We start from the raw sequence: 25115 nt of genomic DNA, 5'->3' as shown, positions 1-25115 counted from the left end.
TATTTATATAATATATTAAATATAGTAAATATATTTTATATATTTTTTTGTAAAATTGATTTAAAAATATTTACAAGATATAATATTACATTTATATTTTTCTTATAAATCAGAATTTTATATATATATATATATATATATATATATATATATATATATATATATATATTATATATGTGGTGACATAAAATTAATATATATATATATAAATTTAATTTTTTGAATACATTCTATATATTTATATAATATATTAAATATAGTAAATATATTTTATATATTTTTTTTGTAAAATTGATTTAAAAATATTTACAAGATATAATATTACATTTTACATTTTTCTTATAAATCAGAATTCTTATATATATATATAAGATATATATATATATATATATATATATATATATATATATATATATATATATATATATATATATATTATATATGTGGTGACATAAAATTAATAATGGAAATATTATTATATATTTTAACGTTTTTTACGCTTAGAGTACAATTTTGATGGAAGACAGAGAAGAAATACTACAATCAATATTTGATATAGATGAATTACCAACCGGTACAAAATACGATAACATATATATCACACCAAGTTACATAAAATTTGACGAAGCCTTTGAAGGAGTTACATATCGGCAGCGTATCACTATTAAAAACATTGGACATAGACCTGCGTTTATTAGAATTCGTCAATCAAATTCTTTAGTAAACATCTTCTAATTTAAATTGACAAATTACTAATCTAAAAATAAATTATATAATATATTATTGTTAAGATAAGAATGTATCATTAAAATAATGCTTTTTAACAGGCTTTTCAAGTGAAAACTTTGAATAGTGGCATGCGGGTGAGTCCTGGATTAAGCATAACAACATACGTGACTTACATCTTCAAAAGAGCATCTGTATTGCATGCAATAATTCCAATCGAGATTAACGGAAAAATTTTTGATTATCGTGTGATAAGTACACTCGCCACCGAATCTATTAGTATCGAGCCAAAATCTATCGATTTTGGTACTATCGACGTTGGTTATTCATCCGGCTTTAAAATATTAACAATATACAATAAAGGAAATAAAAGTACCAGGTATCATTTTTGAAACTTTTGAAACAATTGAACTTTTAGACACTAGAAATAAAATCATGTTTTGCGCAAAGAAATGAGTTTTTCTCATCTTAATTAAATTTATTTATTGGGATATCACGACCAGTAGCATATAAATTTTGATAAAATATAAATATATACACTATATATATAAGCTTTAGTTAAAAGTTTTATTAGTTAATATGTATACAGATTTTACAAACAAAAAAATCAATTTTATTTATTTCTAAAAAATTTAGATTGTATATACAATAATTTTTTTTATTTATTGGTTACAAAATGGCTTAATTGTAGGTTGTAGCAATAATTTATATTATGTATATAAATGCAAATTAATTCTTTAAGAACAATGTCATATTGTCTGCCATAATTTTTGTCACCATTTTTACTATCCATAAAATATACAGATAAATTTTTAAGGAGTATACTTGATACAACTAACATTTAAGTCAATAAATTATATTAATTATTTTAGAATCAAGTCATATTTTTGTCTTCTCAGCTTATTTAATTTTGTGTAATAAGTTTAGAAACTTATTTTTGAAATTAACTGACTTTTGAATAAAAATTTATTTTTAAATGTATTCTATAAATTTGGAAATAAACATTAATAGATTTTCGATCGATCTTGGGCAAAGTGATTTGGACATAACAATAAAGCCACTTCGTGGAAGAATTAAAGCACAAAAGGAATTGAAACTTCAAATCGAAATAATGGGCGTAAATGAAGGCGTTTTTTATAGTGAATTCTGGTAAGATATAATCGATACTTGTCATTTAATGTTCGTAATTATAAGAAAGATTTGAACAAATTTTTTTAGGATTAAATCTACTCCAAATATACGCGTTCCCATAAAAGTGCATGTCATCACACCAGAATTAGTAGTTTATCATCCGAATACAACCGGAAATATTACCCTTATCGATTTTCCACCTACGATAGAAAATACCAGCAGATGCGATACTTTTGTCTTACGAAATCTTTCGTCTCAAATTTCCAATTACGTTGTCCTTGGTGAGGTCGATAATGAAGTAAAATGCATTCGGGTACGAAATATAAACTTTTCTTTAAATAAATTAAAAATTTTAATTAACTATAAATTATTAAAATCGATGTTTAAAACTCTTAGATGTAAACTAGTTATCAAATTTTTTTATTAAAATTTCTAGTATTCTCCCACACTTAGAAATTATAGAGAATGTTTACATAGAAATGAGGAATCTCCTCGTATGATGATCTCGGATAAATCTATTGTAAAGTTATTTCAATTTTTATTAAAATATTGTTTTTATATTTAAAATTAGTAAATATGTTTTGTAATGTAAGTATATAAGCAAAAAAAATATCGAGTAAAGATGATTAAGCCTAGCAAGCTGCTATTAGATATATGTACATATAAATCAAGCAAAAAATATTAATATGCATATAATTGAATTTTAATAGCTTATTATTATTAGTGATAAAAATCCGGCAAGCGAAAAATTCCGATTTCTGAGTTATTTGTATGCTCAATGTAACCAAAAAAAGATTAGAAATACAATTATGTTTAAAGAACTGAGGATCTCAGAACTTCTAAGAATATAAACTAAAAAATTTAAATATTTTAGACTTGTACAAATTTTGAAAATTCAAAATCAAATGGTAGATATAAGATTATTTCTACTCCACTACTTACTTGACGTTTTTAATTAATTGACTCATATGTGTAAAGATATGTTACATATTAATAGATTTATATTATTTTTGCAGGACATTGATCGCAAACACAATCCGATTTATAGTGTCTTTGAAATTTGGCCGCTTGAAGGACGAATGAAACCGTTTCAAGGTATCATCTTCGAAGTCAAGTGAGTGCGGTTATCGCATTGTCACAAATATAAAATCAAAAATCTGGTTTAAAAGTAAATAATATATGTGTCGTTTATTTAAAAAATAATATTTAATCCATACAATTATAGATTTTCGCCAATAACTATGTTATCGCAATGGAGACAAAAATATGAGCAAAAACAGCGAAAAGACTTTGGACATCAACAAAATCGAAAAAATATAAATTTTATGGCATTTATTAGAATAGTTAGAGTAGATTGTACAGAGAAAGAACTGGATGATGATATCAGTGCGTTTATTTGTTTCTTTATTTTGTATTATTAAAATTTGTATTTTTGATATCTCCTAGTTATAAAACATTTTTTCATCTATCTGATATATTTTTAATCGTAACAGTTTGTAAAATATTTTATATTATGAAAAACATGCGCATATTTATACATAATATCTATGTATACAATATATACAGAGTGTTCCATAATTCGCGGATCACCTCTCGGGTGCATATAAAGCATGTTAAACTGCATAGAAAAGTTCTCTACTGTTTTGCGATTTTCACGACAATTAATGAGAAATTAATTTAAAAAGATAGGCCAATCCGCGTCTTGCACAAGCGCGCGATGAGAAGAGACGTCCTACTGTAATGTGATCTAGGCGCGCGGCGAAGCGGTGGGACGCTCTATGAAGGCTACGTACAAGCGTGTAGAACACTCTTCTCACTGCTTCACCGCGTGCCTAATATCGCATTACAGTAGGAGGTCTCTTCTCGTCGCGGGCTTGTATAAGGCGCGAATTGGCCGATCCTTTTTAATGAATATCTCAATAATTATTAGGAAAATTGTAAAATGGTAAAGGACTTTCTTATTCACTTTGATATCCTTTATATGCACACCACGGGTGATCCGCGAATTATGGGACACTCTATATATATATATATATATATATATATATATATATATATATATGTATGATATATATATATATATATGTATGATATATATATGAGTGTGTGTACACACACACACGCACACGACACGCGCACGCTCGCACGCACGCACACGCACACGCCATGCACACGCACACGCACACACATACACACACACACACACACACACACATATATATATATATATATATATATATATATATATATAATAGAAAGAAAGAAGATATGTGTAGTTATATATGTTAGAACACTTTTTTTAAATAATGTTTTAAATAATGTTTCACAGAGATTGAAGTCCCTGTAAAGGACTCTGTCACGGATAATACTTTGTCACAGAAAATTTATATACGTGAGTAACGTATCTAATAATTTAAAAAAGATATATTAATACAGTTTATTTTTTTTATACAGGGTGTCTTATAATTCGCGGATCACCTCTCGTGTGCATATAAAGCATGTTAAACTGGATAGGAAAGTCCTCTACCGTTTTGCAATTTTCACGAAAATTAATAAGAAATTAATTAAAAAAGATAGACCAATCCACGCTTTGCACAAGCGCGCGGCGAGAAGAGACATTCTACTGTAATGTGATACTAAGTGCGCGGCGAAGCGGCGGGAGAGACGCTCTACGAAAGCTACGAGCATGTAGAACACTCCGCTCATCGCTTCACCGCACGCTTAGTGTCACATTACAGTAGAACGTCTCTTCTCGTCGCGCGCTTGTACAAAGCGCAGATTGGCCTATTTTTTTTAATTAATTTCTTTTTAATTATCGTGAAAATCGCAAAACGGTAGAGGACTTTCCTATCCAGTTTAATGCTTTATATGCACATGAGAGGTGATCCGCGAATTATGGGACACCCTGTATATAATAAAATATTTATATTAAAATAGATTATACCCTTTTAGATTATACATAAACATAAAATATATAATTAATTATTTAATTAATCTAATTTAATTTTTATTATAGATTTATATATTTATTATATATTTTAATAGAAGAAACGATGATGGAGACTTTTTCTTTGTCAACATGCGCATCAAATGATTCAGAAACGGGCGATACAATACGGCTTTGTCTTTACGGTGAAGTGGAAACGGTACAATTGCATCTCGAACCTGATAGCCTCTATTTTGGCAACTTAATAGTCGGCCAATGGTCACAACGCGTACTTCGTTTGACAAATCTTTCTACTGTTGCACCGATATATCTGGAATGTGTACCAAGTGCAGCTGCATGCTGTTATCCGAATCGGGTGAAACTTAAGTCAAATACATCTATCGAAATTCTTATTAAAGTTCACGGCAAAGAAAGCAGTAATTATGACGACATTTTTCTTGATATTAAGTTCTAAATATTCAAGTCTCATCGTATATAACTTAATAAAGCTAACTAAATCTTCAGAAAAAAGATACTTTGCAGAAAATTACTTATTATCATTAAATTTGCCATTTTAAACATGTCTTTATTTTGTTCTATTATATATAATTTATTTTCATTATTAAAATATATATAGAAAAATGAGAGAGAAGATTTAATAAAATATTTCTTATAGTTCAATCTTCGTTCAAACTGTTCTTCAATGTCATAGCGAATTCTTATGATTTAACTACATTGAAAAACAGATGCCTCAAAAGGATAAAAGTTGGAAGTTATTCCGTTAAATGTACAGTGAATATTATTTTTAAATCCAAGAATAAATTTCTGACAATGAGTAAGCTCATTTAATTGTTTGGCCGACATACAAGTTTTTGAGTTGTATAATATTTTAAAAGTCAACTTTTTTTGGTAAAGACGAAAAAAATTCGGCAACATGCATATACACAAAAGCCGATGAAGAAAATGACGATAAAGAGATTATGAAACACCTTTTTCATTCGCCCAAGTGGAAGCTACTCTATAAGAATTATTCGAAAATAATTCATCAATTTGAGGAATGTTTAAAAAAATGTTCACTCAAGAAATCGATTTCCACAATGAAGGCAGCGGTATTGATACCTTTATCGCCTTTACAAATATATAATATTCGCATTTTTCCGCCTACCTTCGCTTTTGGCATGGTAAGTAATCGAACAAGAATAACAGTTCAAATAAAATGTTTATTAAATCATCTCGATTACGAACACTGAGTAATTGATAGGTAGCACCGAATAGCTTCAACTATCGGCGCTTGGTTGTAAAAAATACGAACAATGTTCCAATAATGATACGATTAATGAGTGTCTCGAACAAGTGCATCCGTTTTCCGGAAGGTAATTTAATAATCTTGCAACCAGATTCGATGACGACAAGTCTCGTCGAGTACCTTGCAGATAAATACCTTGGCAAGTTTAACGGATACATCAATTACGTGATTAACGATAATCACTCCTTTGAGCTTAGTATTTCTGCCGATGTTGTTCGGAAACAGTTGTACATCGACAAAAAAGAAATTGAACTTGGAAAGGAATGGTCAAAAGAAGAAATTTACCGACCAATGGCCTCTGTTATTCCAATTACAAACAAACTAGGCGCAAATACATATTTTAGGTAAAAATCTACTCTTTTTTTTCTATGTGTCGTAGATAAATCTTATTTCACTAAGAGGAAATTAGTCTAAACTAATGAAAGAATTTACGTACGTGTAATGTTGTTATATTATTTATTTATTAATACTTAGTCCTTGCCTTTCAGCTTAGAACTTCCAGATACAATTCTCCTCCAACCTTCACTTATACCTTCAATCAAATCAAATCAAAATCAAATACAAAATACAAAATACAGACTACAAAACACAAAACCAAAATCAAACTTTAACTCGAGTTCCAACCTCTAAGTCAAAATTATCTTCCCCTTCCTCTTCGCTATTATCTCCTTTGTTTCCTCCATTTCGTTGCCTCGGTTATCTCCTTGTCCCTTACTTTCTCCATAATCTCTCTTTCTTCACTGTCTCAGTTCTCTTGTTCCTCGCCGATCGTCTGCTTATCTTGACCAGATGATTCGATCTTGATCGATCTCGATTGATTTTATCGACTCTGAATGTCGACGTCGCCGATTGCTGGATTTTTCGATCCGAGTCGATCTGACTTTGATGACGCGCGAACGATTTGACGCGATGGAAATTTTGATCCGATCGATCGATCGCGAAATCTGATGCAACGATGTCTCGAGTCGATCTGAAGTCCGATGATGCCGAATCGATTGCTGATCGAAGCGGATCGATTTGCTGATCGATGCCGATCGATGCGACGCCGAGTGCCGATGAAGCGATTTTGACGTCTGACGCGCTGATCTGACGCCGATTTCGATGAAGCGCCCGGATCTGATCTCGATTTTCGAGCTGAAGCGAGATTTCGACGCGATTGTTGATTTGCAGAAGATCGACGATTTGAACGTCGATTGCTGACGAGCGATCTGATCGATGTCGATCTGCAAGCGGATCGACGAGATCTGCAAGCGACGCGAAGATTGATGCCCGATGATTTGCCGATCCGATCGATGCCGCCGGATCTCGATCTTGATTTTGATGTTGATGGATCGATGCGCAAGAGCGTTGATCGCCGCCGATTTGCAAAGTCGATCTTGATGATCTCTGACGTGATCGACGACCGATGTCTGACGACTGATTCTGACGCGTGATCGACGGATTGATCTGACGTCGATCGACGCGGATCTTGATCGATCTTCCGATCCTGATCGATCTCGTATTGATCTCTGATCCTGATCTGCCCTGATTCTTCCGATTTCCTCGCCTTCCTCTTTCCTCCTTCTTTCCTACCTTACCCTATTTTCCTCTCCTTTCTACATCTTTCTGCAAATATCATCTGCACTTTCCTTCCTTCTCACTACACCTAATGTTCTTATATGTTTATTTTCGATTTCAATGTTCAAATTCGAGTTTTATACTTCGTCCAACGAGAGAATGACTATGGTCTGCGGACAAAGTGGGGAGAGCGTGGCACACGCTACTCGGTACCGTATTTGTAAATATGCTACCCCCTTTTGGAAACTGGCGCGAAACAGACGAGTTTTCATTCGATCCGTGATATATTGCTAAATATAAAATTAAAAATAAAACACAAATTATAAAATTGATTACAGATGGGAGATACCGTCTGCTTCTGGCTTCTACATAGAACCGAGATCGGGTACTGTACGCGGGAACACTACTTTACACGTTTATGCGCATTACGAGTGTAATAGTCCTAAAACTAATCACGCTCAAGCGATAATGAAATGCGAAAGCGGAACTTACGTGTCTTTGAAGCTCAACATACGACGATTTGTACCGAAGGTTGAATTCGTAAACGACAGTACGAGTCTTGGTGAAATACCTCTCAATTTGCCGACCAAAGTGATCGTCGTTCTCCAAAATTTCGAGTTTAATGAAATGGCGTATGAAGTAGATAGCGCATCGTTGATACGTGGCTGCGATGTTAATCCATTACGAGGAAAAATATCGCCACGCGGTATTGTAATTCTTGAGGTGTGTTCTTTACTATACTAGTGAATTTAAACACACATACAGGGTGTCCCAAGATTAAATCGACGAACTTCAGGTGGTTATATAGGATATCAAAACAAGCCAATTTTGCCAATAAACCCAAAGTGAGCTGTTTTGGTATTAGAAAATCCAAAACTAACAACAGAACCCAAAAATTTAGATTTTGATGAAACTTTACACACGAAGGGGGGGGGGATAAATAAATAAATTTAGAAATTTCCAGTTGCGATTCAAAAATGATTCTAAAAGATGAAATCTTTTCTCATATGTAGAGTGACTTTTTATTTTCAAAAATTATTTGAGATATCAAAAAATGTTTTATACAAAAGTTTCATAATAAAAACATTTTTATTTAACCACATTAATAAAATTTAAACTAAATAATTTTTTTTAAAGATTTTTGCTCTTGTCTTTGATACGGATACGAATTTTATGAGGATTTATTGACAAAATTGACTTGTTTTGATATCCTTTAAAACCTGAAGATTGTCGGTCTAATTCTGAGACACCTTATATCTATATACAGGATCTCTAACTTTGTCCACTTAAAATATCTGTTATTTTATACAATAGGAAAGAAAAAAATTGAAGCTAGAGAGTTTTAGTGGTAATGGACAAATGAACAAAGTTAGCATCCTGTATATATATGTTGTAACATGTTGATAAATAAAATTTATACTTGTTAGGTGCATCTTACATTCGACGTTTGTTGTAATTTTTCTATTGCAATCGCCGTCATGATTCAAGGATGTCTACGATTATCATATAAGATAAATGGCAAAGTATCATTTCCACGATTGAAAATTATACCACAACGAATAGATTTAAAACGCATCAGCATCGATGCTGTTCAGATTCATCAGATAACAGCCACAAATATTGGCACAACGACATTAAAACTGCAAATTTCGCTAGAGGAATATCCTGAATTTCGAATATTTCTGACAGCACACAACAAAAACTCAGAGATAGGTAAATAATCTTCAAAATATATTTTAAAGTAATAAACAGCATACTTTTTTTTAAACTTAATAATTTTAATTAAAAAATTTTTAATAATAAATTAAATATTGTTTTATTACAATTTTTCAAGTATTTTATAAATAAAAAGGTACGGAAGGGATAACTATCGTCCCGGGCGCAAGCCAAAATTTCTATTTACACTTTCAACCGGTCGATCTGGCCAGCTACGCTTTCTATTTGCCGATGATAATAAATCAGCTGCTTGGTCCAGTATTGACGTTGAATTCGAAGAGTATCAGACCGTCAGAGTTTTTTAAATTGCGCGAAACTCATTATGCACATTTATCGGGTTTTACCATGACATCGTTACCCGATAAGCTTTCTTTGCCCACGATATTTATCGATTGTACTGTTGCTGGTGGTACCGCTTTCTATAACAAGCTTATATTTCAATTCAACTTTGCAACTAATGAAGTAAGATTGTACACATATTGATAAAACATGAAAAACAAATCAAATAGAAAGATGCAAAAACATTTTTCATAAAAGCAAAAAAATTTTTATTTCTTAAATAATTTTTTATTTTTTAAATAGTTATATTAAAATTGATCAATAAAAATCCATATAAATATAATATATGTTCTCTCCGCATCTTTCTTATAAAATTTTCTTCTAAATATTAAATTAAAATTAAATTTGATTTATTTAAACAACTTAAAAATAGAAGAAAAAAAATAAATCTGTGTAAAGTATTTCTATAGAATTATCTAAAATATTTCTATAAAATTATCTATAGATGAATCGATAGATGGAATATTTTTATCTTGCAACTTTTACACTGCATAGCATCTGAAAACACTTATATTTTATTATATATACAAATAATTGTATGTTTATTTTTTCTCTCGTTAGATGTCCGAAGAATTTTTTATAGAGAATCGAATAATGCCAAGGGATATAATGGTGTCAATAAATATCGAGAAATTTAGCGAAGCGGATTGTCCGTTTACCATTGAGTGGTCTCGCGGTGTGGAAATCACACGAACATTCGATTCGATCGATTGTATCTTACGTCCTGGAGATAGCGTCTTTTTTGTTCTCGAGTTTAAATCGAAGAAACGGGGTAGCTTTAGTATGGAGGTGCCGATATACGTTCGCGGTGAGCTCGACGACGGCGTGATCAATAAATTACGTCTCGACGGCGAATTTCCCGCCAGTTCGATCGACGTCGAGCCGACGGAGATATATTTCACGCCTGTTCCTCTTGGTACAGCGATAGAGGAAAAGTTTAGAATCCGAGCAAGGCACTTTGATAACGCGACGTTTATACGATCGAACTTCTTGATGACGCCGCGATGCAGCGGTGATTATAAAAATGAGATGTTACGCATCGAATTCCCAAATGGCAGTAACATCTCCCCCCAACCGTAAGTTGTGTTTAGAGATTTAAAAAGTAGTAAAAAGAACAGAAACTTTGAATAAAAAATTCGGTAAAAAAACTATTTTTTATTTTCCCAAAAATGGGTTTTTTACCCCATTTATTATTCAGAATGTCTATTTTCGAAAATTTATAGCAAAAATCTAATTTTGATGATTATTTATTAACTTTTGATGCACGACTTTAAAAAATGAGCGTAAAATTTATTAAAATTAGGTATTAGATTCCATGTTCTCTGTTATTCTCTTCTGGTTTACAAAATAACAAAAATAACAACAGTTTAACGCTTAACAGTTTATGCTTGAAATAGTTTTCTTCTAGCTTTCATAAAACTTTAAAAATAAAGTACATCAAAAAATCATTCAATTATAAAAATCAAAATTAACCTGTTTTAAAATATTCGAACTCAACTGATTAAACAAATGTGAAGTAGTAAATCAACTCAGCCATATCCATTTAAAATTAATTACCAATTCAGTAAACAAAATTTAATTTTTATATCATCTTTTGTTCGAAGAAAACTAACATTATCATTCAAAATTATCAAAAAATAGTTTTTATTCAAAAATACTGGTTTTTTTACTTTTTGTTAGTTTCTTTTCCCATTTTTAAAAAAACTTGCTTTAAAAAAAACTGGTCTTTTTAATCTCTAGTTGTTTCACGTTAATTACACATACATGTGTAATATAAACATTAATTTTCTACAAAATAATAAATTTACAACAAAGTTGTAAATCTATCATTTTGCAAAAAATTAATACTATTTTAATCAACCAAGTACTTTATTTGTAAATATATCTAAAAAAAAATATTTTTGTTGCACAAAAAGGTACGTGGAACTTGAAGCAAAAATAATATTCAAAAGTGATCAACCGATATCCTTTCGCTCGACGATTGAATTTACAGTCGATCGTGAACTTGCTGTGTGTTCTTTAACAGTACATGCAACAGCGGACAATAGTTTGTTAACGACATACATATATTCAATGAAATCATATATCGCTCATGAGACAGATGTGACAATCAGGTATTTGAAGGAGCACATTTCCTATCCATTGGATGACACAACAGATGAGACCGATTATACCGAAGAAATATTTCATTCACGTAGATGCGTGCGTTCTTATTTTCTTACTTTTTTATTTATTATATAATAATTTTTTATTTATTATATAATGAATATTTCACAGTAAAATCGAGAAATAAAATCGATACAGTTTCGGTGAATTCAGATTTGTGTTTATGAAATAATTTCTACTTACAATTAGATTATATAGAATAAATGGAATCCCGGCAATTGATTATATATATATATATATATATATATATATATATATATATATATATAATCTTTTTTTTCCATACTTGTAACATTAAACATTGGATTCTTCAAAAATTATATCGATTTTATTCCTAGCTCTTTAGATTTGAAAATAGTTTTATACAGTTTATTTTCTTATTAGTAAAAATATTTGTTTAAATTTGAAGTGAATTATTTAGGCCAAGATCCAGTGTTATTTCTCATTTTAATAATTGAAGCAAAGATTTCGTTAAAAGAATAATAAATACAAAATTACATGAAGAGATAAACATTAATACTTAATAATGATAGAATAAATAAAGGAGGCTCCGTTGTCTACATTCCCATTGACCCCATGGCCAAATAGCCATTGACAATCGGAAATGTAGGCAAATAGAACCGCCGAATAAATAATAAGAATATGCAGATAAATGGAAAATGGACAGCGGATGATGATGAAGAACACGATGATGAAGAAATATTGATTCATAAAAAACATCCCACGTTTTCTACCGATTTCGAAAGGGATAAATGCAAGTTCTCTAAAAAATTATTGCAGCCTTATTATCTCACCAACAATCAAAATAGGTAAATTTTGTGAAATTAAAACATAATTTTCACATATACATATTGTAAAAAATTAAAACACATTGAATTATAACCAGGGTACGCTATTTATTTAGAAAGCTTATAAATAAGATTTTTAAATATTGTTTTTCTCACATTTATTCACCAGCAGTTGGGAAAAATGTATACAAGAAATAATAACAATTATGGAAGAATGGATGTATTCGGGCCCGTTAAAATTTCATTTTTACCCGAACATTCCTCATGGAATTATGGCAACCTTTTCAAACTTTTGGTTAAAAAAAAAATCACGCATGAAAAATTTTAAACAGAAAAGTAGCGCGATTATACCGTCATTTATCAACGTACTCGAATCACTCGCAGAATCAGATATTCACAATTATATGGGAGAATTGTAATATAGTAATACATACATTTATTTGATGTATGCGTGTTTTCTCAGATATATTATATTGTACCTCCCTTTCTAAGGTTGAAACAACCATTACCCGAAAATGACATCGAGAGGATAAATCATGTTCTTCAATTATATGATAAAATGCTCGATTTTCTCCTATCTCGAGGAGCGTTTTTAATTCATGTTTCGGCACAATATCTCCTAAATTACAACGATTATTTAATTAGCATCACACATTTAATTGACATCACACAGAATAATGTGAGTTTTAAACTATAAGCTAAATTTTATAAAATTAAGCGAATTTTATAAAAGTTATACAATTTAATCCACTAAAAAAACGTATATAAAGATTTTAGTTAAATAAAAATATTTCTATAAAGAAATCTGTGCATTTAATTATAATACATTACAGACATGTAGAAGAAAATTTTCCGATGCGAATCGTATTGGGATGCAATGCGAACGATTATCCCAACAATTATTTGAAACGAGAAACAAGCAATATTGGTTGGACGTGATTTTGCAAACGTATAAATGTTTTGTACTTCGGGGAATACACGAGCCTAAATTGCCCACGTTATCCTTTGCAGCGCGTCCCTTAAAAAAATCTACAATAATTCGGGAATCAATAGTATCGTCTATATCTAGGTTCATTATTTTACGTCACGTCTGTATATGTAATTTACAATTATTTCTAATCGTATTTATATTTTACAGCTTGCCCAGACAGTGCGAACTTCATGAAAGAGCCATATGGAATATCATAAATTTGCCAAGTGGCAAAACCATTTTAGATAATCATTGCCCGGAAGAAAGGTTTCTACTGTCTTGGCTGCAATATCATTACGAACAACAGCGTGTGCAAGATTGGATGACCGATCACCGTGTAATCTTAAATCCGCGAGAGAAGCAGGATGTAGCGGAGTCCCGCGTGATCAAAAATTTTCATTATGATTTGTCGGACAGCTTAGTGCTAATCGCGGTTACCGCAGCCTACTGTTCCTTCCTGATCGACGAATATTTTGACAATTTATATATTTGTACGCGGAACAAAAAAGAGGTAATCTCGTATTAAGAAATGATGAAAGTTTTAAGCTGGATGAGCAACACCGTATTGTCAGATTAAATCATTTTTTTGATATTATGATTTGTATTTTTTTCTGTACATTTATTTTTTTTTTTTATTTCGTATTACAAAAATCGTATTACAAAACCATGGGTTCTGTACACATTCAAGATAAAAATTCTGTATATGATTATAAATCCGCTTAGTTTCTGAATTATTAATATTTTTTTAAACCTTCCAGTAAGATATTACTCGGATCGTCTATGAAAAATAATATTTATCATCATCTTTATGATTTTAAAAATTTATTTTGATAAAACTGTATAATAACGGATCTATCCGCAACTTTGACTTGATATATGTTGTCAAAATCACTGTCCTGAAAAAAGTTTTAAGCGTTGCTTGTTGTTCATTAAAAAATTATTTTAAAAAATTTGCTAAATAAAACGTAATAACAATTATACAGTGTAATTACTTTGTACATATACATAATTTTTCTGACATACACATTTAATGTCCATATATTTAATGCGATGTTAATAAGCACATTTTTGTTTTGTTAATAACTTTTTAATAAACAACGAGCTTAAAACTTTTTGGAGAATATTCAGGACAGTAATTTTAATAACATATGTTAAGGTCAAAGTCAATCATGGTCAAGTCCGTTATTATGCAGTTTTACCTTTATTTTTGTTGCAAATACATCATTAAAAAAAAAGTGTGCATTTTATAAACTTAACGAAGGCAAAAGGAAAGCCAATTAGAGACTGGAAAATCAAAAAATTGCAAAAAACACAGAAATTCATTGAGGCGAAGCAACTTGTGATAGATATAATAAGATAAGAACACAACGCAACAAAATTATAAATCATATCACAATATGCTTACAATAATGCCATAGTCGCCAACATTTTGATGACCTCAACATTTTGTTTGATAATGATTCATCAAATTATTTGGAAGGAGAGTCGAGCTAATGTGATTATTGCGAGAATTTTAATTATATGTTATCATTTGTAGCTCACCTGGTATTATTGTAAGTTGTGTTGGTATCATTGTGATACGATTTATAATTTTGTTGCGTTGCATTTTTATGTCATTATTTCACTATCAATTATTATTTTTATCATCATTATTGATATTTTATAATATAATATTAAAAAAATTTCACAAAGATAAAAAAACGTCAAGTACAGGGATATTAAAAAATAATATTTCAATTTGCATGCAACAAAAAGTTTTAAAAAATATTTATCCTTAAATAAATTTTTTTTTTAAGAATAATTTTCCTATGAAAAATAAACCACTAAAAAATAATTTTCTTGTAAAAAATAAAAAATAAAAACTGAATATGAAATCAATAGCCAATAATTAGCTAAATGCTTATTTAAAGAAATATAATACGATTTTTACACTTTAACTACCGCGCCCAGGCTCTAATTGGCTTTCTCTTTTCCATTATTTGATATTTATCATTTAAGCCTACTTATCATCTGAACATGATTTATTGTTTTATTTTTATAAATTTAAATTAAGTATTCAAAATATTCATCTTTTCTCCTCATGTAAGTTTTCATAGTCAGCAATTCCCAAATCATCCCAAAATTTTAGTTTATTATTTATAATGTCTGCTTATTATTTAATTAGCTAAAGTTTATTAAGATATTAATTTTATCTTAAAAATAGAATCATATTATTATATTATATTATATATATATATATATATATATATATATATATATATATATATATATATATATACAGGGTGTCCCAAAATTTTGACACACCCGAAGTATGAAGGTAGATTGGGCCAAACTCAGTCGAAAAGTCCTCTACCATTTTTCTCTATAACGCTTCAGAAAGAAATTATTATTGAGTAAAGTCTGGCTAATCAGCGCCGATCTTTAGCCGGACACACGTCAGTGAGCCGCGCGCCTATCACTGGTGCGCCGCTGTAACAGCTAAACGCTCACGTACACTATCAGGTTTACCAACGTGCGTTTGACTAAAGATCGACGATGATTGGCCAGACTTTACTCAATAATAACTTCTTTCTAAAGCATTATAGAGGAAAATGGTACAGGACTTTTCGACTCAGTTTGGCCCAATCTACCTTCATACTTCGGGTGTGTCAAAAATTTCGGGACACCCTATATATATATATATATATATATATATATATATATATATATTAAAATTTATATATATATATATATTAAATATGAAATATTTAAGACAAATCAGATCAAAACAGCATTTATAAATGTTTAATATTATATATAGAATTTTTATCCTAAAGTTGCCCATAGTTTTTCCCTTTGCAATTATAGTGTAATTGAATAATCCTCAATCTTTAATCAATTTTAATAATCAATAAGATTATATAATCTTATACTATATATATTCTACATGTTATGTAATTTTTTCTTAAAATTTTATATGTGCAGGCGTTGCACAATGCTATTTGTTTAATCACTGCTTGGAGAAAGATACGTCTTGGATTTATAATTACTCCCATGCAAATAGTTAATCCGAATCAAGTGCAAATGTTACTGCTAGTCGTTTATCTTTTCCAAATATTACCAACATATGTGCCTCACACCAAGGTTTATACGCACAATTTATAATTTCATATATGTATATGTATATATATATATATATATATATATATATATATATATATATTGCTTTGTAGTCTCGCATAACACGTGTAAGCTAAAGCATCGCGACTGTTATACTTATGTTATCATTATTGCAGATTAAATTTAGTTGTCCACTATCTCACACCGTAACGAAGCGATTAAGCATTTCGAATCCGACCAACAACATTATAAATTATTTACTTTTGTTCATAAACAATGGCAATCGTTTATTCATTATTTTGAAGCCTGCATCGATTTTAAGTTTAAACGCGAACGGCAGTGGTCATATAGAAATACAATTTCACGCCAGAAAAATAAAGAAAAGTAGAGGTAAACACAAGTTTTTTAGATCTTTTTGTATCCAATTTTTTTGCGGATTATAGAATATGTTTCATTTAACTTGATCGCCTAAAACATCTTTGTTGCTTTTGACATTTAGTTAACTTGGACGAAATATCCTGTAAATTATCTAAAATCGATTTAGAGAAAGTTTAAATTCTCACATATAGCATCGCATATTAATTTATCGATAGTGTACTTGCTGCTTTGTGGAAATGCTGTTGGATCACATTTCGGAAGAAATCAAACTATCGTTTTGGAAGGTCAGATTGATAATTTAGAAATTTCTAACGAATACACTATACAAAGCAAGCTATATGAGATTGTTGACACAAGTTTGAGAATCCATATACCCTATCGAAATGCAGCTGAGTACGATATATGGATGACGGAAGAGCGGCCGAGCCATCCCTGTAAGTTAATAAGAATCTTTGAGTATTGTCGTCAAAGATTTTTAAAGTTTATTGCGATTATTACGATAAAATTATCGCAATTTCTAATTGAAAAGGTGATAACACTTCTATTTGTAAAATATTATATCTCTTACTTATGTTTCTGCAAAATTTTTGCAACATTCAATACACTAAAACAACACAAAAAATTCATACAACATGTTTCAAGGCATCAATTGCTTTAAAGAATTAAAAATAAGACTTGTCAAATTAAATTCTAACAGTGCAAACAAATAAAATTTTATTTTTTATAGTTAATTTTGACTACATATTTCACCATAACAAGATTAATAACATATAACTATTGTAAACTATAAAATATTTCATTAAAAAATTGAAAAGCTACATGAGAAAAATATCAATTATATTTAATCGTTTTTTTAATAAGGTAACATTTAACTCTGAATTATAAAAGAGATATAATAACAAAATTCGCTAATTTGAGTTAGCTTTATTTTACTATATATGTATATCTGTAATTGTGCAATATTATAGATGATAATGATATTCCAAATTAATTTATTATAATTTTTATTTTATAATAAACCATATATACAACTATTCACGCACAAGAAAAATAAATTTAATTTTTGTAGCGATCTTAAAAATGGTACGATGGTGTGAATTGCGTGCTAGAAAAATACCGAGAAGGCTTTTCCTGAATCAGAAATCGATTGTCGTCGCTGAAGGTGTATTAGAAGCGCATTTATTGATCAGTGTAGCGTGCATGGCACCAGAGCAACGAACATTTTGGTTAATCTTTCAAGCAAAGACTGCTGATTTTATTATACAAGTAAGTGATCGATAAATATGATTAATACGATAATCATAAATTTTATGATAAAAATTTGAAAATAAGTCGTCTATAAGTAACTCAAAATATATTATGGACTATTATAGATTAAATATATGTATAATTAGTATCTTACAATCAGAGTTAAAAAATTAAAATTAATATGATGTCTTTTACAAAGTTATCTACAAATCATTAATTATCACAGATAAATTCACTTTGGAAAACATCAATCAACGATCGCATCGTTGTTGAGTGGACAAGTCAAGGAGAATGTATTTGCTCAGATCATCAAAATCGCAGAAAAAATATGTGTCCGTTTAATATTAACGTACTTATACCATCGCGAAACGTTCAACTCTGGGAATGTGTTGCTGAAATGTTTCAAAAAACTCTCGAATCAAAAGAACGTCAGTTCTGGTCTCAATATTCAGGTATGCTATGCTGAATCATATAATATGTTAACATTTAAAAATCTTAAAATATATACCTATTTATAACGGATCTTTTTAATTTATATATATATATATATTTATCAGGGCTGGGCAAAATGCTTTTCGAATTGCATTTAAAATGCCAAATATAAAATACTTTAAAAAATATATTTAAAATGCAAAATGTAAAATGAGTTTTTCGAATCTATTTTAAATGTAAAATGAGTAAATAGGTATTTTAAATGGTTTTCAAATGCAAAATGACTTTTCCTTTTATGTGTAATTTATTGAAGTATTCATACATTTTATAGTTTTATTTGATAATTTGATAATTTTGTTCTCGAAAGTTAAAGAACAACTAATACTCACGAACGTTAAGTTCAATGTGGCTATAAAATTTTATCTATTTTACATTATACATTTATCTATTTTAAATAGTTAAATGTATAGATTTTTTTATTTTAAATGTAAAATGGAAATGGTTTTCCAAAAAGCATTTAAAATACAAAATGCAAAATGACATTTTCATTTTAAATACATATTTAAAATGGAACCATTTCAAATATTACCCAGCCCTGATATTTATTTCCAGACCTCATATTCTAAAATATATCTAAAAACGACTTAAAGATGAATTGTTATCCTTTAGATATTTTTTTTTTATCTTTTTAGTCAAGCAAACGTCGCATGTTATGATCTTAATTTCTATAGCTTTTCTTTCTCTTGTTGATTTCAGGTACATATATTGAACTACATTTAATACAATGGTTGATGGGAAGTGACATCGATTCAGCGGCTTTAGAATTTATTCATATCTTTAATACCGCAGTCACATATAAAGTCACCATTTCAGACAAATCGAGTCCTCTTATTGTGCCAGAATTTTTCACTATACAAGGTAAGATTTAAAACATTTTGGTTGTTTTTTTTACATTGAGCACAGAATTATACATCTAAAAAGATGTACTTAATTGTATTAGTTGTGTGTGTTTTTAAAAATACGGAAATCAAGCAATATGGTCGCGATGCCAAGTGCATAAAAAATGAGAGTCACATAATCAAGTCAAGGTATCAGTAGCTTATCCGAATTTTTATTTCAAACAAATTTTTTATTTTTAAATATTTGTCTAATTTATACATTTCTTGATTATATTAAGTATTATTAAAGTTATTATCAAAAATCTAATGCGACACTCTTTTCTTATACGTAATGCTATATATAATTTTATATATTTATATAATAATCAATATACAGAGTACGCCATTTTAATGTATCCACTGAAATATCTTAAAATCTATAAGTTTAAGACAAAAATGTTTTAGACAAAAGTTGTATGGTTTCGAGAGAGCCATAAGATGATACCATTGGTTTGATCTTGAAGAGTTATTTGAAGATCACATAAAGGTCATATTTAATTTTTTAAATGGAATATTACATTTTTTATTGCATATTCTTGGAGCCCATCTCAAGTGCTTTCCAAAACACTATGATAAAATGTTTTTTTTTTAAGTACTTTCCGAGTTATAAGACTTCAAAATTGCAATATTTTTACATAAAATATTCTGTATGTTGTCATGTTATAGGATCAAGACATGGGAAAAGTTGATTTGACCTTGAAATGATCTCTAAGTGTCAACTTGACCCCATAACATGACAACATACAAGATATTTTGTATTTTATATAAAAATATTGCAACTTTGAAGTCTTATAACTCGGAAAGTACTTAAAAAAAAAATTTTATCATAGTGTTTTGGAAAGCTCTCAAGACGGACTAAAGAATATGCAATAAAAAAGTATAGTATATTATGGTATATTATAGTATATTATAGTATATTATAGTATATTATAGTATATATAGTATATTATAGTATAGTATTCTATTTAAAAAATTAAATGTGACCTTCTTGTGGCCTTCAACTAATTCCTCAAGGACAAACCAATGGTATCACCTTATGGCCTTCTCGAAACCATACAACTTTTGTCTAAAACATTTTTATTTAAACTTATAGATTTTAAAATATTTCAGTGAATTAAAATGGCCTACCTTGTATATACATATATAATTAATATTTATACATATATATGTATATATGTGTATATATATATATATATATATATATATATATATATATACATATATACAATATGATTACACACGGACAAGTTTATATATTTCCTAATCACAAATTTTATTTTTTTTTTTAATACAATATGAAAATAATAATTCTTTATTTTAAAATAATTCTTATTTTTTTCTGCAATCTGTAAATGATAATGGTACGCGCATAGTGTTTGCTTTTACAATTATAATTACATTGTAATTATGTCTATAATTATAGACATATTTTTCCCATATTGCTTTATATATTCCTAAATAACTAAATTCCGCTAATAATTATACAATATAATAACCAAAATTTAAAAAAAGAACTTAAAAGGGATTGAATTATTTAAGTATGTCCAGAAAATGATATATTTGTATTTTATCTGCATTAGAAAATATTTAGAGCATTCTAAAGCCTATATAACATATAAGTAAAAAAAAATTCAAGAATGCCTTTCTAAAATATACATTTATATATATGTATAAATTTATAGATGTAAGATCGTCTTATCAGCAAGTTCCAATGAGCGTACATGTCCTACCATCGACTCCTCCGTTGTATAAAACTACTATTACTCTTACATCTCTGGATGGCAAAGAATTTCGAGTATATATCATCGATTGCTTACGATCATAAAGGCAAGTCATTATTGATATATAATTGCATTTCGATTTAATATAAAAATAAAAAGAAAAACGGGTTAATGAAAGTCAAGAAAACAGAGTCAAATCGCAGAAAACAGAAGTTATTTTCAAAAAATTTCATCAATTATCTAGATATACATATAGATAGTATATATTTTGAAACTAACTGCTAGGATCCTGTTTTCTGCATCTTCGCTCTAATTAATTAATTAATCCATTTTTATATTGTTTGTTAGAGTATTTTCTGCGATTTGCATATTAATAAGAATCATTTAATTAGATGTAATTTTAAATTTACTTTTACGTCTTGATGTAGCCAGTTAAAAATTATATTTATAAGGAAAGGATAAGAAAAATATGGATTAATGAGCACACACATTAAACATTATAATCATATTAAATGTATGATTTTTAATATATCTATTTTAAATTGACAATAATATCATACATATATATTAAAATTTAATTAAAAAGTAATGTTGACAAAAATTCTGTTTACATAAAATAAGGAGTTCTAATGCAAATAAAAATTAAAAAGTAGGTCCAAAATTAAAGTATATCATATGCAAATTATTAGAAAGCTTGAACGTTTCGGTCTACTTTCGAACTTTTTTCAACGAAAAATCTAAATGTATCCGTCAAAAAGGATTTTAAGATAAGTCGAAACACATGTCCATTTATATGATTATTATAAATTCGAATATTTTTAACAAACGTCATTCAAATAAGTAAAAATTACAATCTTTATTAAATCCCATCTCGATTAATATAGTAATTTTTGTCTGGTAAGTCATCTCCAAGCGATTGGACCATCGACGGGAAGTGATTATCAGATAATTATGTCAATCAATGGCTAACTGCTTTATTATATTATACTACCACTTTTTTATTCTATAAACAAATTGTGACAGGTATTTAGTTTTAGATTTTTTTTATAAATACATTTGCTTTCGCCGAAGAAAGTAAATCAAACGTTTGAACTGTATATATATATATATATATACGGGATGTAATTAAAAAAAACATACATGAAATACATCGTTAGTTACAGGATAAAAATTCAAATCAAAAAATGAACCATTTTTTGGATGTAAGCTTTTTTTTCGTTGTTATACGATATTAAAATTAAATAGCGCCTATTTATACAGCAGAAAGCCGTTTCGCTATTCCGACCATATCTTCTTTGTTTCCCATTGTAGACAGGCACTGATTAGCTAACTTTAATATTATATAACAATGAAAAGAAAGCTCAAATAAAAAAATGATTCAGAACTTTTGGATTCGGATTGTTGTCCTGTATCTGATGGTGTGCTCCATGTATGCTCTTTCAGTTACATCCCGTGTATAGAATGTACAGGATGTTTCTAAAATTATGGCAGAAATTTTAAGGGCGTATTCTAGAGATCAAAATAAAAAAAAAGTTCCTACAAACATGGTCAAAAAATGTTTAGTATTTTCCCCATATCTCCCCCTCAAAATCGCTAAAATGTCAAAACCACATAAAAATGGAGGTCACTATTAATTATTACGCTGTGCAAAATTTCAACAATTTGTAAAAAATTCTGTGAGAGCTACAATAAATTTTTAATTTTTTTTCTCAACTTTAAGGAGCTTTATAATTTGGAGGAAAGCATTTTTGGGCCCATGTTTATAGGAACTTTTTTTCTTATTTTGTTCTCTAGAATACGCCCTTAAAATCTCTGACATAGTTTTAGAAACACCTTATATATATTGTACATATTTTCTGCGTTTAGTTCTTATTTGCCATTATAACTTCTTATTTTGCATTTTGTACATTTTGTACTTTATTTCTTTTCTCATATTTATTTAAAAGATTTTTCAAGTTTTTTTTTTGTTTTCATCAAATCATTATTTTTATTTAAAAAAATCTGTTTTTACTCAAAACTGTTTAATTAATTAAAGAATAAATTTGTGTTTGCATTATTTATGAAATATATACATTACATAAATAATGCACACATACATACAAATTAATCAAAGCATTTTATATATATTTATATATATATATATATATATATATATATATATATAATTGTATAAATATATAAATTTATATATTTATAACATATGTATATATATGGGGTGAAAAAGCATACATGGAGCGCACCATCAGATACAGAACAATCCAAATCAAAAAGTTCTGAATCATTTTTTTATTTGAGCTTCCTTTTCATTGTTATACGATGCTAAAGTTAGCTCTATTCGGTTGTAGATAGATGCTAAATCAGCAAGAGAAAGGTACTGCAAAGGGCAAAATAGAGACAGTCTTTTATTGCATAGACAAGTGCTGATTAGCTAATTTTAACATTGTATAATAAAGCTTAGATCAAGAAATTCTGGACTTTTTGATTTAGATTGTTGTTCTGTATGATAATGGATGTGCTCCACGTACGCTTTTTCAGTTGCACTATACATATACCATATTTAAAAATTAATTAAAAACAGATTTTTTTCTACAAAAATAAAGCAATTTTAAATATAGAAAATGAAGCACTCTTTATTTAAAAAAAAGACTGAAAAATTTGTTGAGACGAACAGGTGTTTGTTGACTATAACTTTTTAATTAAATGTGTATGTATGTACAATTATTTGTGTTCTTCAGTTTAATAGATATATATTAAAAATTATACAAATTATATATAATTGTGATATTTATATAATTATAATCATTGTTCACCAGTTTATATTTTTTATCTTTTTTTTTTATAAATAAACTTGTTTTCATTAACAGGTTGAATGCCACGCCAATTTTACCGGGATTGTCCGTGAATGAATTTTCTATTTAGCGATACATATAATGTTGCGCATAATAAAACTATATTACATGTATAAATAAAACTATTTTCAGATGTTTTATACTGCATTCATTTCTTCACATCACTACATCAACGATGATAATAATAAAAAATTATAAGTATTGTCATTTGTCTAAATTTTTTATTTTTTTTTTTCAATCTGGGCACGCCGGTCACCGGTGGCCCCCATGGCGTCACAGCCAAGTTAAGTGCCGGTCACCGGTGACCCCCGTGGCATTCAACCTGTTAAAAATAAAATCTATTTTTAATCAACATGTTAAAATAATTGAATTTTATAAGCATATAAATCTACATTTTATAACATAAAAGAGAATATGTCGAGAGAATACTGTCGCCAAATATATTAGGAGCTTGGATATGTGATTTAATCCATTATCCAGTTCTCCTATTTGTTACCATTCAATTCAATAAAAAAAATTGTCACAATCCGATAAATGATAAACTTCAACTCTGATATGCACATGATGATTTTTTTTATTAATTTTGAATTACAAAAAGGAGATAAAGAAGATGACAAAAATAGATATTAAATATATATATATATATATATATATATATATATATATATATATATATATATATGACGACGCGACATTCCATATTTAAAACGATCACAAATTACATAATTGTGAAACAAGCAATAAATAATGTTTTAATATAAAAGTCAAAGAATTTATAAAAAAATTGTTCTAACTGTGAGTTTTTAATTTTCATAAAGATATTAG

General features: G+C 28.7%; 1 protein-coding gene across 1 annotated transcript; it reads left to right on the top strand.

The window, feature by feature from the left end:
• The first annotated feature begins 516 nt into the window (after window positions 1-516).
• On the top strand, window positions 517-24897 carry LOC126857188 (cilia and flagella-associated protein 47-like). Its single transcript, XM_050606380.1, has 27 exons — window positions 517-720; window positions 828-1105; window positions 1738-1875; window positions 1945-2170; window positions 2874-2971; window positions 3083-3243; window positions 4903-5220; window positions 5460-5575; window positions 6045-6433; window positions 7985-8369; window positions 9074-9359; window positions 9499-9824; window positions 10263-10777; window positions 11618-11903; window positions 12516-12676; window positions 12825-13070; window positions 13148-13334; window positions 13489-13724; window positions 13794-14136; window positions 16590-16748; window positions 16901-17114; window positions 17318-17536; window positions 18172-18368; window positions 18577-18802; window positions 19539-19700; window positions 21403-21547; window positions 24306-24897. Exons 1-26 carry the CDS (start codon window positions 517-519, stop codon window positions 21543-21545), a joined length of 6219 nt encoding a protein of 2072 aa, XP_050462337.1. The 3' UTR covers window positions 21546-21547; window positions 24306-24897.
• Window positions 24898-25115: the final 218 nt, after the last annotated feature.

Source organism: Cataglyphis hispanica, chromosome 20, assembly GCF_021464435.1.
Source record: "Cataglyphis hispanica isolate Lineage 1 chromosome 20, ULB_Chis1_1.0, whole genome shotgun sequence".
Taxonomy (NCBI): domain Eukaryota; kingdom Metazoa; phylum Arthropoda; class Insecta; order Hymenoptera; family Formicidae; genus Cataglyphis; species Cataglyphis hispanica.
The sequence above is the reverse complement of the archived record's forward strand: the minus strand, read 5'-3'. Positions and strand labels throughout refer to the sequence as shown.

What these genes read in the sequence shown, in the direction of transcription:
- LOC126857188 (XM_050606380.1), top strand. Translation starts at nt 517, where the DNA reads ATGGAAGACAGAGAAGAAATACTACAATCAATATTTGATATAGATGAA. An exon ending in TTCGTCAATCAAATTCTTTA is followed by an intron (nt 721 to 827) that starts GTAAACATCTTC and finishes GCTTTTTAACAG; the next exon opens with GCTTTTCAAGTGAAAACTTT. An exon ending in GTTATTCCGTTAAATGTACA is followed by an intron (nt 5,576 to 6,044) that starts GTGAATATTATT and finishes AGTAATTGATAG; the next exon opens with GTAGCACCGAATAGCTTCAA.